At 48.2% G+C, this 14,631-nt stretch overlaps 1 protein-coding gene across 1 annotated transcript; it reads left to right on the forward strand.

Annotated features, from left to right (window-relative positions):
- The first annotated feature begins 4,790 nt into the window (after nt 1-4,790).
- Nucleotides 4,791-7,862, forward strand: LOC115522386 (PRAME family member 12-like). Its single transcript, XM_030328199.1, has 3 exons — nt 4,791-5,095; nt 5,534-6,094; nt 7,304-7,862. The coding sequence occupies exons 1-3, from the start codon at nt 4,809-4,811 to the stop codon at nt 7,860-7,862; spliced, it is 1,407 nt and encodes a 468-aa protein (XP_030184059.1). The 5' UTR covers nt 4,791-4,808.
- The last annotated feature ends 6,769 nt before the right edge of the window (nt 7,863-14,631 follow it).

The raw sequence follows: 14,631 nt of genomic DNA on the forward strand, positions 1-14,631 counted from the left end.
CTCAGCCTTGAAGGAACACAGCTCTGCAAGAACCAGAGGACATATTCTCCTGCTCAGCTGGCCATACCCTGCTCTTTTTCCTCTTCCTTCCCTGGGTTCCTCTGGTGCCTCCCCCCCTTGAGGGAGCTAGCCGACATGCTTCCCACCCCATGCTTCTACAAGCTAGTCCCTTGGCCTTAATTGTCTGGACCCAGGGTGATTTGTCATGAAACCTTTATTGATGAGGAAGAAAGAGAACAGCCCCTTATTTACGGCAAGATATTCATGGAACTGGAGGGGGTAATTAGGGTCAAAAGAGACTTGGGCTTTTAAAAAGGCACAGAAGACAAGACACTTCAAGGTAAGAAGACATCTAACTTGGGAGAGAACAATTTCCTGGATCCCAGTAGGATTTTGCCAGCTCAAGGTCTGGGCCAAGAGAGACACAGAGGGAAGAGCCACTTCATAATGGTCCCCAAAGCCTTTCATCATCCTTGAACCTCTAGGAAGACCAGAAGAATCAGGGTCCTCCTCTGAAACCCAAAAGGGGTCACTTTCCAGCATTTCTGGATGCCTCTTTGGATTCAGAAGAGCAGTTGGGGTACTCTGTGCCTTGTGGTTAGTCATATCCTTCAAAATAGCCTAGTAGAATGTGAGAAGAATTTCTTGATTTCTGCTGATACTGTAGGAAAGGTCTCCATGCTCCACATTCTAGGAGAGGTGAGCTGGAGCTCCTGGAATGGAGGAAGAGAAGGCTGCCATGTCAGCTCAGGCTGGGAGAGGGAACTAGAAGAAATATTCTAACCCCCTGAGCAAGGACCCAGGAGTAGATTTTTGGAATCTCAGTTGGGATTCTGTAACTGGAGAAAGGGGGTCAGGACATCACCCTGATGGGCTCAGAAGGCTGCTCTCACGTGGGCAGTAAACTAGGGGTCATGAGGACAGGAGAGTAGGACACAATAAAATGTCCCACAAATCCAGGCTTCTCACCAGACTCCAGGAGTCCTGCTGGACCCCTGAATTGGGCAAGGATGATGGCATCTCTGTGCAGATGGGCTCCCTACTCTTCGGATGCCCCAGTGTGTCCCCTTAGCAAACAGGCCCTGTGTGGTGGTGGACAGAAAAGAGTGTCCTGTTGCCTGAGAGGAGAAGAGTGTTGAACATTTATATTTTCGGGGACATTTGAAGACTTTGACCCCTCTTACCTCCTTGGGTCTCATAGAAGCTTGGATCCCGTAGAAATATCCCTCCCTTGGACTTCTACAATTTTCTCATTTTCACTGATACTCACAAGAAGTCTATCAGTAAGTATTTTCTAACATTTAAGTTGTCTGACAACTAGGGAGGTTCTTCTGAGCCTCCAACTCTTCACTGTGTCAAAGCTAGCAGGCTTAAAAATGGGGGAGCTAGCAGTGATCTTCAGATTCTCTGTGAAGGTTATTTGAGGCAGTGGAGGAAAAGTGCTGGCACCATGGCTTGCCCAGTGTGTGTTCAATAACAGGCATTTATGATTATCCTTGTCACGAATCTCACCCTAATGCAGGTTATTAATAAAGGTGATTGCTAGGAGTTAAAATGTCTGTTGAGGGGTGCCTGGGTGGCTCAGTTGGTTAAGCGACCGACTTCAGCTCGGGTCACAATCTCGCGGTCCGTGAGTTCGAGCCCCGCGTCCGGCTCTGGGCTGATGGCTCAGAGCCTGGAGCCTGCTTCCGATTCTGTGTCTCCCTCTCTCTCTCTGCCCCTCCCACGTTCATGCTCTGTCTCTCTCTGTCTCAAAAATAAATAAAGGTTAAAAAAAATTAAAAAATAAATAAATAAAATGTCTGTTGAGTACAATCCAACTAAACCCAATGTCATGCAAAGGCCATTTATACCGAGGGCAGATATGTGGCAAAAAGAATCTTCCAGAAAGATACCAAGATGGAGAACATCCTTCAAAGAATCTTAGCCCTGGCACCCAGTGGTAATAGAAGAATTGTTTGGACCTCACACTGAATGTAGAGAGAAAGGCTTGGGGAATTATCTGGAAACAGAGGGATAGTCTCCCATTCTTCATATCCTGAGACTTCAAAAGAATCCACTTGTGATCCAGCCCGGGCAGGGATTCATCCCTACATTTGGCAGATCTGCAAACACTGAATATAGCTTCTGGATTTTGTGGGGGAAAGGGGGTGGTGTTCAGTGTACTGCACTTGTTACAAACAGAGAGTTTTATTTCTTTGCCTAATGTCATGTCCTTGGTCAGGCTCTCTGTGTCCAAGATATCTTAAGGGTAGAAAGGGGTCTTTGAAGCTACATTTGCCTCAATTGTTACCTAAATTGGAGGAAATGTTCATTGTCAAATTATGCTTCAAAAGGGGCCAGTGGGGTTGGAAAGGTTAGGTTCCCGAGGCCCCAGAAATGGCTGGGGCCAATCTAACTGCTGTCTGAGAAGTGTCCTCTGTGGGAACAACTCTGAGGCTAAAAGAAAATGTCTCCTGGAAACAGCTGCCATGATGCTGATGAGGTCACATGCGTGATCGGCCCACGTTTATTTGTCTTCCTGGCTCCAAGATCCCGAAGGTCCACAGTGTCCACCCTTCCTGGAGCTTTCAGATTTGGAAGTGTCTGACTTGCTAGGGTTGCCTGCCTCTCCCTCAGCTGACATTTTTAGATTTAGTCTTTTTAGGTCAGGTCCCCAAGCTAATCCCATCTTTCTGGGAGAAACACCCTTTCCGTCCCTGGAGGGTCTGAAGACAGAATCTCCCTCCCTGCCCTCAAGAATGGTGTTGTCTCTACCCCAGCCACTCCCTTGTTAATGTCTCTATTGAGAGAAAAGTCTTTCAATCTCCCTGCTCCCCAAGGAAAATAACCCGTATTTTACAGTCTTGGGTCATTCACAGGGTCCCATTAGGATCACCCACCTCTGCCCTGCCCAGCCCCTAGCCCCACTTTCTCCTTATGACTTTGACCTGATCTCCTTCAGAGAAGTCTTACGGTCTGGAGAACCAACCGCAACCCAGCTGCCCCACCTTGCTCCCTGAATGGGCTTCTGATTTGCTATATTACTTGACGTAAAACCTAAGTGACAACTTGATTCAGAGACCCTTATTTTGTTTTCTTTGGGGATGATACCACTGTCTGCATGAAGCTGTTTTAACTCTGGAACATCTTGATAATTTTTGATGGGGTCAAAGATCGCCCAATAACTGATACTCTCTAATGTCAGGAATAGATTAAACTTCCTTGTCTCATACTCAGGGCTAGACCACACCCTATTAGTAAAACCCAATCCATTTTTGTGGAGTGAATTGATTAATGAGTTCTTGACTTTCCCCCCCTCTCTAACTCTTTCCCCTTCCTGAATAGGCATATGATTCAATCAATCTAGAAAAAGGCAAAGACCCAGTCAGGAATAGCCGGAAGGAGATTGAAGGATCTAATCAAGTGTTGTTCTCCAATTAGAAGTTAGTGGTTGAAAGGGGCGGGGGATATGGGATTAGAAAGGTATGTAAAAGCCTCAGGCACCAGAGAAGAAATACAGAGCCCTCCATCCTTGGAACCACAGACTTGGCTTCTCCACCAGGTCCGAGATCTGAGCACCTGGCCGACTGCCTCAGAGATGGTAAGTTGCTGTCCTGGTTAAGGACATTCCCATCCCATGCAGCTCAAGATGGCACACTTTTCCTTTTCCTTTCTTTTTGAGGTGAGCAGGTTTAAGTCTTTGGTTTTTTTTTTTTTTTTTGAATGTTTATTTATTTTGAGAGAGAGCAAGAGAGAGCAAGTGGGGGGGAGGGCCCAGAGAGAGAGGGAGACACAGAATCTGAAGCAGGCTCCAGGCTCTGAGCTGTCAGCACAGAGCCCGATGTGGGGCTCGAACTCACGGACCGTGAGATCATGACCTGAGCCGAAGTCGAACGCTCAACCGACTGAGCTACACAGGTGACCCTAAGTACAGTTTTGCCTAAATCCCAAACATTTTGATTTTGAGCTTTGGTTCATGTCATTTTTAAATGTCTTGGCCAGGCAGATTTTTTAAATATATTTTTAAATTTTTATTTCTTGACATTTTAAATATTTAGTTTGTGCCCTCCGATTATCGCTCCTATATTTTATGGCTTTGTGATTTCACCAGTTCTTTCTTTTTTAACTAAACGCTTAAAAACATCCCACGTGAGGTGCCCGGGTGGCTCAGTGAGTTGAGCTTCCGATTCCTGATTTGGGCTCAAGTCATGGTCTCACCATCGTGGGATGGAGCCCCCGAGTTGGGCCCCGAGCTGGGTGTGGATCCTGCTTGAGGTTTTCCCTGTCTGTCTGTCTCTGTCTCTCTCTCTCTCCCTCCCCCTCCTCCCCCACTTGTGCGTGCATGGAAATGTACCTCTCAGGGATTTTCTTGCTACTCCCAAATTCTGTATAACACTGTTACACGGCTTTTACAATTTCTCATTTAAAACTTTTGGAAGTATCTCCTTCATCTTTCCCAGTCAGGGGGCACTGAGGATGAGTTAGGCCACATGACACTCTCAGGCCCCTCACTACCACTTGCCAGTGGAACTGGAATCAAGGGAAGCAGTGGGTGGAAATGTCTGGGCCAGTGGTTGCGTTTCCTTCCCCTTGGTACTTGTGAGACACTCGCCCCGGTGCCGGCAGGGGCAGAGCGATGGCTTTGTGGCCGGCCACAGAGCCCAGAGTGGAACTGGGGTAAACTGAGGCTCTCCCACCATTGCCAGAACCGTGACTTTGGCCCTGAGTGGGTTCCTCCCGAGGGCGAGGAGCAGATGGGCCTGGCCCGGGAAGGAGGACTTGTTCCCTTGACATTGCCAGAGGATTCCTTTCAGAGCAGATTCAGGATGGTCACCAGGACCCCGCCCAGACTGCTGGAACTGGCGGCCAAGAGCCTGCTGAAGGACGAGGACTTGGCGATCGCTGCTCTGGAGTATCTGCCCACAGAGCTCTTCCCGCTGCTGTTCATGGAGGCCCTCGCTGGGAGGTGCGACAAGACCCTGAAGGCGATGGTGCGGGCCTGGCCCTTTGCCCGCCTCCCTCTGGGGGGCCTGACACAGATGCCTCACCAGAAGGCCTTACAAGCCGTGCTCGATGGGCTTGACTGCCTGCTTGCCCGGAAGGTTCGGCCCAGGTAAGGCTCACGCATGTAGCCTGGTAGGGTCCCGGGCATCCTGGAAGAGGCGGCCGGGGTCAGGGAGACTGGATGGCCAAAGGGTGGATTAGAGGCATCCGATGAGGCCAGTGAGGGAGTCCAGGACTTGGCCGCTGCTGAGCTCCCGTGGGCAACGCCTTCTGGAGGCGAGGGCCGCTTGTCTCCGCCTCCTGCCAGTGATACTTAAAGGAACTAAGCAGACACCAGGGAGGATGGGAGGGGAAAAGGAGTTAGGGAAAAGTAAGGCAGGGAGGGAAGAAGAGGGCGAGCGAGCAGCTGAGCGATGTCTGGGATGTGAAGTGAAGGCGCGGCGGGGCGGGGGGGGGGGGGCGTCCCACTGTTGCCCAAACTGAGACTTCTGGTCTCTTTCTGCACCGATCGCGAAGCATCTCGGCCAATCTCCCCTGTCGCCCACAGGAGGTGGAAACTGCGGGTGCTGGATTTACGGAATGCCAGTCGGAACTTCTGGAGCATGTGGTCTGGAGCCAGGGTCCATGAGTGCCCGCTGACGGGACCCGTGGCAGAGGACAGCTTAAGGATGAAGGGGCCCTCGGGTCCCTTGACAGTGTTCGTAGACCTCTGCCTCAGGGAGAGGACCCTGGATGAATGCCTGGCCAACCTCATTAGGTGGGCCAGACGGAGGAGATCGCTACACCTGTGCTGTAAGAAGGTGACGATTTTCGGGATGCCCATCCAAAATATTAAGGAGGTCCTGAATCTGGTGCAGCTGGGCTGTGTCCTGGAGGTGGAGGTGCATTTCACCTGGCAGCTGTCGACCCTGGGGAAGTTTGCTCCTTACCTGGGCCGGATGAGTAACGTGCGGAGACTCGTCCTCTCCCATATCCACAAGCCCTCCTCCTCCTCCGAGGAAAAGCACATTGGCCGATTCACCTCCCAGCTTCTCCGGCTGCGCCACCTGCGGAAGCTCCGTATGGAATCTCCCGCCTTCCTCGAGGGCTGCCTGGGCCAGATGCTCAGGTGAGGGCGGGGCCCCGCTGGGCTGGAAGGTGAACGCGAGCCCCGCGGGTCAGGGGCGCCGTCTGGTTCCTGGTTCGCGGCTCTGTCCAGAGCGTGGTGTCGCGCAACCACCCGAATAACGGTTGGAGGCTTTGGAAAGGGACGCCTTGCCACACGCTGTGGGGGGGTCAGATGGGCGTGGGGGTGGGCTTGGGAATTCTTCCATTGGGAAGAGAGGTCTGAGTCAAGATGGCCGGGGGGGGGGGGGTACAGTGAAGGGAAGAGGGCCCCGAAGAGGGGGAAGCCACAGCCGACGTGAGCATTTCCGAAGGTAAGCGCGGAGCTCCCCAGCCTGGCGCGCTTGCGCGAGCCCGTCTCAACTCCCCTCCGTGAAAGGTTTTGTGCTCCAGGTCAGGTCATCAATGAGGGAAATGCAGGCTTCTGGAGGTGAGGAAGGGGAACAAGAGCAGAAAGAAGGATGAAGAGCGCTAGATGGTCTGCAGATGATGCAGCGATGAGCCCCTGCAGACTGGCGCCCCCAGCCGACGGGGTGGGGTCTTGCCCCGGTTTATTTATTCTTTTTTTTTTTTTTAACCTTTATGTTTTAGAGACAGAGACAGCACGAGCAGGGGAGGGGCAGAGAGAGAGGGAGACACAGAATCCGAAGTAGGCTCAGGCTCTGAGCTGTCAGCACAGAGACCGAAATGGGGCTGAAACCCACGAACCATGAGATCATGACCTGAGCCGAAGTCGGACGCTCAACCGACTGAGCACCGCCCCCCCCCCCCCAGAAGCGCCCCTTGCCCTGGTTGGTTCTTTGTGTGTCTCCGTTAGCCTCACCTGGCCCAAAGATATGGGCACCGAAGGCCCAAGCAGCGGCCTGAAGGAAGCCTGAGTGGAGAGCATTTCTGGTCTTGCATGTACCACCATCAAAATTCACTGGTGCCCACGCTTAATTGAGCATATTCTACTCATTCCATTACTTCATGTCCATAAGTAAGTGGAGTATGTTGTACTCTGCTTGACAGATGGGGAAAGGGAGCTTTAAAGATTTTGCGAACTTGACTCAGTCGCACAAGTGAAAGGGCTCAGCCTAAAATGAGACTGGGATCCTGGGACTGACCTTCATCAGATGGTCACGACGATGTTGGCCTTGGACAAGCCAGTTGTCTCCCCTTAAGGCTCCCTGCTCCCCCGATCGCCAGACCTAACTGCTTCGTTTCTCCCCAGGTGCCTGAAGAGCCCCTTGGAGGCCCTCTCCATAACCAACTGCCAGCTTACAGAATCAGACTTGGCATGCCTGTCCCAGTGCCCAAGCATCAGTCAGCTGAAGGAGCTGGATCTGAGTGGCCTCAGCCTGGCCTGTTTTAGTCCCAAGCCCCTCCAAGTTCTGCTCGAGAGAGTGGCAGCCACCATCCAGGACCTGGTACTAGAATATTGTGGACTCTCGGACACCCACCTGGAGGCCATCCTGCCGGCCCTCAGCCACTGTCACCAGCTCCAGACTTTCAGTGTCCGCGGGAACCACCTCTCCATGGCCCTGATGGAGAGGTTGCTGCGTCACACCGCCGGGCTGAGCCGCCTGAGCCTCGAGCTGTATCCTGCCCCTCTGGAAAGTTACAGCAGTCAGGGGATCATCCACCCAGGGAGGTTTGCCCAGGCTCAGGCTGAGCTGCTGGGCATTCTGAAGGACTTAGGACTGCCCCGGACCATCTGGCTTAGAACTAACCCCTGTCCTCACTGTGGCAGCAAGATAGTCTATGATTCGGACCCCTTCGTGTCCTGCTAATTGCCTGACTAGTTGAGTGCATCCACCAGAAATTTCCTTCTGGGCACTTGGAGACGGAAATCTAGGCTATAGGTATATCATACATAAAGGGGGACACAGACCCACGATTTCAGACATCTGCTCGGTGTGAATGGGGAAAGGACAGGTGATCCAGGACTGCGGGGTGCTGGGCGGAGGAAAAGTGACCTGGGGATCTGCTGAGACCTCCAGGGACCTGTGTCCTATAGAGTCAGAAACGTGACTGTGTCTCTGGAGGGGGATTTGAGCCTGAGACCCGCACGTGGGTCTCATCCCTGGGTGGATGGTTGTAAAGAAAAGGTGGGAAATAAATAACCCTGGTGTGAACTCTCTGGTGCCTTCCGTGATACCTTCACCAGTTGTCCCAGTTTACACTTCAGGAGTCTCCAGTTACTGATGGGGAAAAAGCTGGTGCCGAGCTGTCTACAGTCAGAAACTGTCACTGATGCCCTGGGGTTTGGCCCCAGGAGCTCACAGCATATTTATGATTTTCTCCAGTTCTTTATTCTCTCTGGGGCATCTCTTGCTTCTTTTGTTTCGGGGCTATTCAGGGGGTTAATACACGCAACTGGGACATACTAAGTGGCCGATGAGCCACTGGTGCACACGGCTCTGGGGACCCTCGCTGCTGCCTCGGATGTCCTGACCTGGACACGAGCACTCACTACCATTCTCCAGATGGTTCCGGAGACCTCAGTGCCTGGCCTTTGTGCAGAGAAAGGGCTTTGCTGCTCAAGGCAGGGCCCCGGTTCTGGAAGGGGTTGTTTACACTGCAGATTAGCTGGAGAACTCTGGGCCTCACCGTGCCTGCGGGTGGGTAGTAGTCCTTGAATTCAACCTAGTGGCCAGGAAAGACATCCAAGTTCCTTTTATTTATTTTATTCTATTTTAATTTTTCATCCAAGTTCCTTTTAGCAAAAGTACTAAAATCATACAGACAGGCAAATTTTAATTTTTATGTTTATTTTGAGAGAGAATGCACGAGCAGGGCTGGGGCAGAGATGGGAGAATTGGCTCATGTGGTTAGAGACCAAGAAGTCCCGCCATCTGCAAACTGGAGAACCTGCAAAGCCACTGGTGTAACTCAGTCCAAGACCGAATCCCTAAAAATCAGGGGAGCTGATGGTGTATCTCCCAGTGAGGCCAAAGGCCTGAGGAGGGAGGACCCCCGTGTGAGCCCCAGGGTCTGAAGGGTTCAGAGCCGAGAGCTCCAGACGTTCATGGGCAAGAAGAGAGAATTTGCCCTTCCTTCCCCTTTTGGTTCCATTCTGGTCCCCAGGGGATTGAACGGTGCCGAGAACCTCTAACCTCAGTCTAGTGATTCAAACACCAATCTCTTCCAGAAACACCCTTACAGACACACCCAGGATTAAAGTTTTACTGGCCATCTGGGCATCCCTTAGCCGTCCAGGCGACACACACAAAAAAACTCATCACAGTTACTGTAAGCAAGGGCACCCAAATGCCTTAGTTCTCTGCTAAGGATTCGGGGGCTGAGTTGCCGGTGGGACTTAGACAAGCACCTCAGTCTCCCCATAAAATAATAACCCTTATTGGATTTTTGTAGGATCCAATAAGATGATGCACGTGGAGGGCTTGGCATACAATAAGAGCTCAATAAATGGGTCTTTCCCTTGACTCCTCCATCTTCCCTTCTGTTCCTGAAAGTAGGGCACAGGGGATGCCATGGGACTCAGCTTTTACATGTGGCCACCAGTGGATCATGATTCATGCAGCCAGCTTCAGCAGCCGGTGCAGGGAGGGGTGGGGGGGCACATGTGAAAGACTGGATTTCTCTCTAGTGTGGCCCAAACATTTCCAAGCCTCGGGACTTGTATGCCACCTGCTGGTAGATCCTTATAACACAAGTTGGTGTTGCACGCAGGGCTATACTCGCTTTTTTTTTTTTCAATCAGTATTTTAAAAAAATCTGTTAGGTAAATGCGATTTGAGTGTAAATATTTGTGTTGTGATACATATAAATATTAGAGACATATATCGCCTTTAAAGATTCTAAGAGAAAGTGTTTTTTTAGCAAGAAACTTTATTTTTTTATCTATTTATTTTTAATTTTTTTAACGTTTATTCATTTTTGAGAGACAGAGCACGAACAGGGGACGGGCAGGGAAAGAGAGGAAGACACAAAATCCAAAGTATGTTCCAGGCTCTGAGCTGTCAGCACAGAGCCCGACGTGGGGCTCGAACCCATGAACCACGAGATCGTGCCCTGAGCTGGAGTCAGATGCTAAACAGACTGAGCCACCCAGGCGCCCTTATTTATTTTTTTAAGTTTATTTTTGAGAGAGAGAGAAAGAGCGCAAGTGGAGGAGGGGCAGAAGAGAAAGGGAGTCACAGAATTGGAAGCAGGTTCCAGGCTCTGAGCTGTCAGCGCAGAGCCCGATGAAGGGTTTGAACCTACAAACTGTGATATCATGACTTGAGCCTAAGTCGGACACAACTGACTGGGCCAACCAAGCGCCCCAGAAATTTAATGTTTTTAAAGCACTCATGCAGATATTTTCAAAAATGTTTTACTTCGTTTGGTGCCTGTGAACAAGTGAGATTTTAAAACTGAGTTTAAAAAATCAAGGAACAAGAATTGTCTCCTCTGTAAAAAAAAAAAAAAAAATTAGAATCAGAAAATTTTAGAGCTGGAAGGTTATAGTTCAATTTTTAAAGTAGACTTTATCTTTTAGAGCAATCTTAGGTTCACAGTAAAATTGAGCAGAAAATAGTTTCCATTTGACTCGACCCTCCCCACCCCACACAACGCGCAGCATCCCCCCCACCCCCCCCCACCAGAGAGGTCCCCTCGTTACAACTGGCCGACCTACACTGACGTGTCATTATCATCCAAACTCCGTACTAATTTACATCGCGGTCCACATTGGGTGCTGTGCGTCCTATGGGTCTGGGCAAATGCACAACGATGTACGTCCACCATTGCAATATCACACAGCGTAGTATTACTGTCCTAAAAAGCCTCTTTGCTCTCCGATCATCCCTCTCTCCCCCCAGTGCCTGAAACCACTGATCTCAGCTGTCTCCAGAGTTTGCCTCTTTCAAAATGTCTTATAGTTGCAATAATATAGTCAGTAGCCTGTTCAGATTGGCTTCTTTTGCTTTGTAATAGACATTTGGGTCCGTCCCTGGCTTTTCATGGCTTGATAATATTCCACTGTCTGATTACACCCTGGTTTATTCCTCTATTCTCCTACTGAAGGAGATCTCTGTTGCCCCCAGGTTTTGGCAATTATGGCTAAAGGTGCTCCAAGAATCTGTGTGCAGGTTCCGGGGTGGACATTAAGTTTTCACCTCATCTGGACAGATGGCAAGGGCCAAGACTGCCGGATCACCTGATTAGGGTATGTATTACGATTATTTTTTTTCCCCTTGACAGTCTCACCTGTGAGACAGAGATGGGCCCATAACGGGACTGTGTCCCTGTCACCCTGTGGTCCCATAGCAGAGCACAGAGCCTGGTGGTAGCAAACGTTATAGCTGCATCGTTCATGGAAATGAACCATCAGTTTAGAGCTAAATGCAAATTTGGGGAAAGCCAACATTAGCAGGCTACCAATAATATAAATAAATTGGATATGGAAGGACGCGCCGGTGGGATTCTGTGGTCCCCACATTTGTACATGTAAACGGTACAGGAGGGCGAACTGCCTTTGTCTTCCATGCTTGGTATTGGTTTTGTCCAAGTAATACAGACAACGTTCTCCATGTAAAACATTCCGTTAACGCAGACAGAACAGACATCTCCCTGAACTTTCTCTTCATCCCGGGCCCCTCTCCAGAGAGTTCAATTTCGTGTACCTTCTTCCAGAGTTTTCTCCGTCTTTCTACACATTTATATGTGCATATAGAAATGTCTGATCTCGGGGCGCCTGGGTGGCTCAGTCGGTTGAGCGTCTGACTTCGGCTCAGGTCAGGATCTCACAGTTTATGGATTCGAGCCCCACATCGGGCTCTGTGCTGACAGCTCAGAGCCTGGAGCCTGCTTTGGATTCTGTGTGTCTCTCTCTCTGCCCCTCCCCTACTCACGCTCTGTCTCTCTCTCTCTCTCTTTATTCAAATAAATAAACATTAAAAAAAAATTCCAAATACATGGAGAAGTATACTGAGTAATATACAAAACCCTTAGGTACCCGCACCCAGCTTCACACTTTTAAAATATTCACATTTTGTCATATTTGCTTTAGATTTTTTAAGCCTATTACAACTTGATAGTCACATATGACTCTCCCTGGGGAGAGTCATCTCTAAACCTCATCATCCGTCAACGCCTATGGCTCCTTCCTTCTCAGAGCTAATCACTACCTTAACTTTGTTATATATTATCACCGTGCATGTTTTAATAACATTTTTGTACATATGCATCCGTGAATAGCAAATTATTTCAGATGTTGGTAAAATTCACATCAAGGTCATACATTATATATCCTCCTTCAGAGTGTTTTTTGGGGACCAAGATGTTGTTTTTGAGATTTATCAATATGAATTCATGTAAATTTTAAAATCAATCGTATTGTGCTATGGTTTATTGACAGGAAAGTATACACAATTAGTCTACAGTTTGTTAAGTTTTGACAAATATGTGCATCTGTGGAACCAGGACCACAATAGGACACAATATATTTCCCTTACCCTCCAAAGTTGCTACTGCCCTTGCCCGTCCTTTGCTGTCAGTCACCCCTGCCTGGCCCCCAGGGACAACTGATCTGTGAGATTTTTTCATGATGTTGTTGTGTTTTTTTGTTTGTTTTTGTTTTTGTCACTATAAGGATGCATTTCCCAGAATGTCCTATAAATTGAATCATAATTCTACCTTGTTTTCTGTGTCTGGCTTCTTTGAGCCTCATACTTTGAGGACCATTATACTACGTGTACAGGTGATTTCTTCCTTTTTAAAAAAATTTTTTAAATGCTTATTCATTTTTTGAGAGAGAGAGAGAGAGAGAGAGACAGCACAAGGAGGGGCAGAGAGAGAGAGAGACAGAATCTGAAGCAGGCTCCAGGCTCTGAGCTGTCAGCACAGAGTCCGACGCGGGGCTCAAACCCACCAACGGTGAGATCATGACCTTGAGCTGAAGTCGGATACTTAACCGACTGAGCCACCCAGGTGCCCGATTTCTTCCTTTTTATTACTGTGTAGTGTTCATTGCATGGACTCACCACACGTTGGTTATCTACTCACCTCTTGGTGGACATTTGTGTTGTTTCCAGTTTGTGGTTGGTATGGAAAAAGCTGCTGCGTGAATTATGTACGATTCTTTGTGTGGACATATTTCATTTCTTTTGGGCAAATACCTAGGAGAGGGATTGCAGGTTTGAACAATAAGCTTATGCTTATCTTTATAAGAAACTACATTTCCGTGGTAATCAATGATGCTGAGGACATTTTTGCGTGCTTATCTGGCTTTCACATCTTCTTCTGTGAAGTGTCTCTTCAAGCGTTTTGCCCATTTCTTTTGGTCTTTAAACTTTTTTTATGTTTATTTATTTTTGAGAGAGAGAGAGAGAGCATGAGCAAGCAATGGAGGGGCAGAGAGACAGGGAGAGAGGGATTCCAAGCAGGCTCTGTGCTATCAGTGCAGAGCCTGATATGGGGTTTGAACTCACAAACTGTGAGAGCATGACCTGAGCCAAAATTAAGAGTCAGACCCTTAATCGACTGAGCCACCCAGGTGCCCCATAATCTTATTATTGAGTTGTAAGAAATTTTTAATATATTCCAGACACAAGTCCTTGCTAGATATATGTATTGTGAATATTTTCTTCTAGTCTGTGTCCTATCTTTATTTTCTCAGTGGTACATTCAGAAGAACAAAAATTAAAAATTTTGATAAAGTCTAACAGAACTACAAATCAAAACTACAATGAGATACCACCTCACACCTGTCAGCATGGCTAAAATTAACAACACAGGAAACAATAGATGTTGGCAAAGATGTGGAGAAAGGGGAACCCTCTTACACTGTTGGTGGGAATGCAAACTGGGTGCAGCCACTCTGGAGAACAGAATGGGGATTCCTCAAAAAGTTAAAAATAGAACTACCTTATGACCCAACAGTTGCATTCCTAGGTATTTACCCAAAGGATACAAAAATACAGATTCAAAGAGGCACAGACACCATGCTGTGTATAGCAGCATTATCAACAATAGATAAACTGTGGAAAGAGCCTGAATGTCTATCTATTGACGAATGGATAAAAAAGATGTGGTGTATATATGTGTATATGTGTGTGTATACAGTGGAATATTAGTCATCAAAAAGAATGAAATTTTGGCATTTGCAATGATGCAGATGGAGTTGGAATGTATTATGCTAAAGGAAATAAGTCAGAGAAAGACAAATACCATGTGATTTCACTCATATGTGGAACTGAAGAAACAAAACAGATGAACATACGGGAAGGAAAAAAAAGAGGAAAGCAAACCACAAGAGACTCTTAATGACAGAGAACAAACTGAGGATTGATGGAGGGAGGTGGGTGGGGGAGGGGCTAGATGGTGATGGGCATTAAGAAGGACACCTGTTTGTAATGAGCAAATAAGAAAAAAGAAAATTTTAATAAAATCTAATGTATCAACTTTCTCTTTTATCATTTGTGCTTTTGTGTCCTATTCGAAAAGTCTTTGTTCACTCTAACGTTGCAAAGATTATATGCTAAGTTTTCTTCTAGAAGTCTTATAGTTTTAGCTCTTACATGTAGATCTATGGTCCATTTCAAGTTAATTTTT

This window comes from Lynx canadensis, chromosome C1 (genome assembly GCF_007474595.2).
Source record: "Lynx canadensis isolate LIC74 chromosome C1, mLynCan4.pri.v2, whole genome shotgun sequence".
Taxonomy (NCBI): Eukaryota; Metazoa; Chordata; class Mammalia; order Carnivora; family Felidae; genus Lynx; species Lynx canadensis.

Coding starts and splice junctions, on each gene's coding strand:
- LOC115522386 (XM_030328199.1), top strand. CDS start 4,809: ATGGTCACCAGGACCCCGCCCAGACTGCTGGAACTGGCGGCCAAGAGC. Junction 5,096..5,533: donor GCCCGGAAGGTTCGGCCCAG/GTAAGGCTCACG, acceptor TGTCGCCCACAG/GAGGTGGAAACTGCGGGTGC. Junction 6,095..7,303: donor TGCCTGGGCCAGATGCTCAG/GTGAGGGCGGGG, acceptor GTTTCTCCCCAG/GTGCCTGAAGAGCCCCTTGG.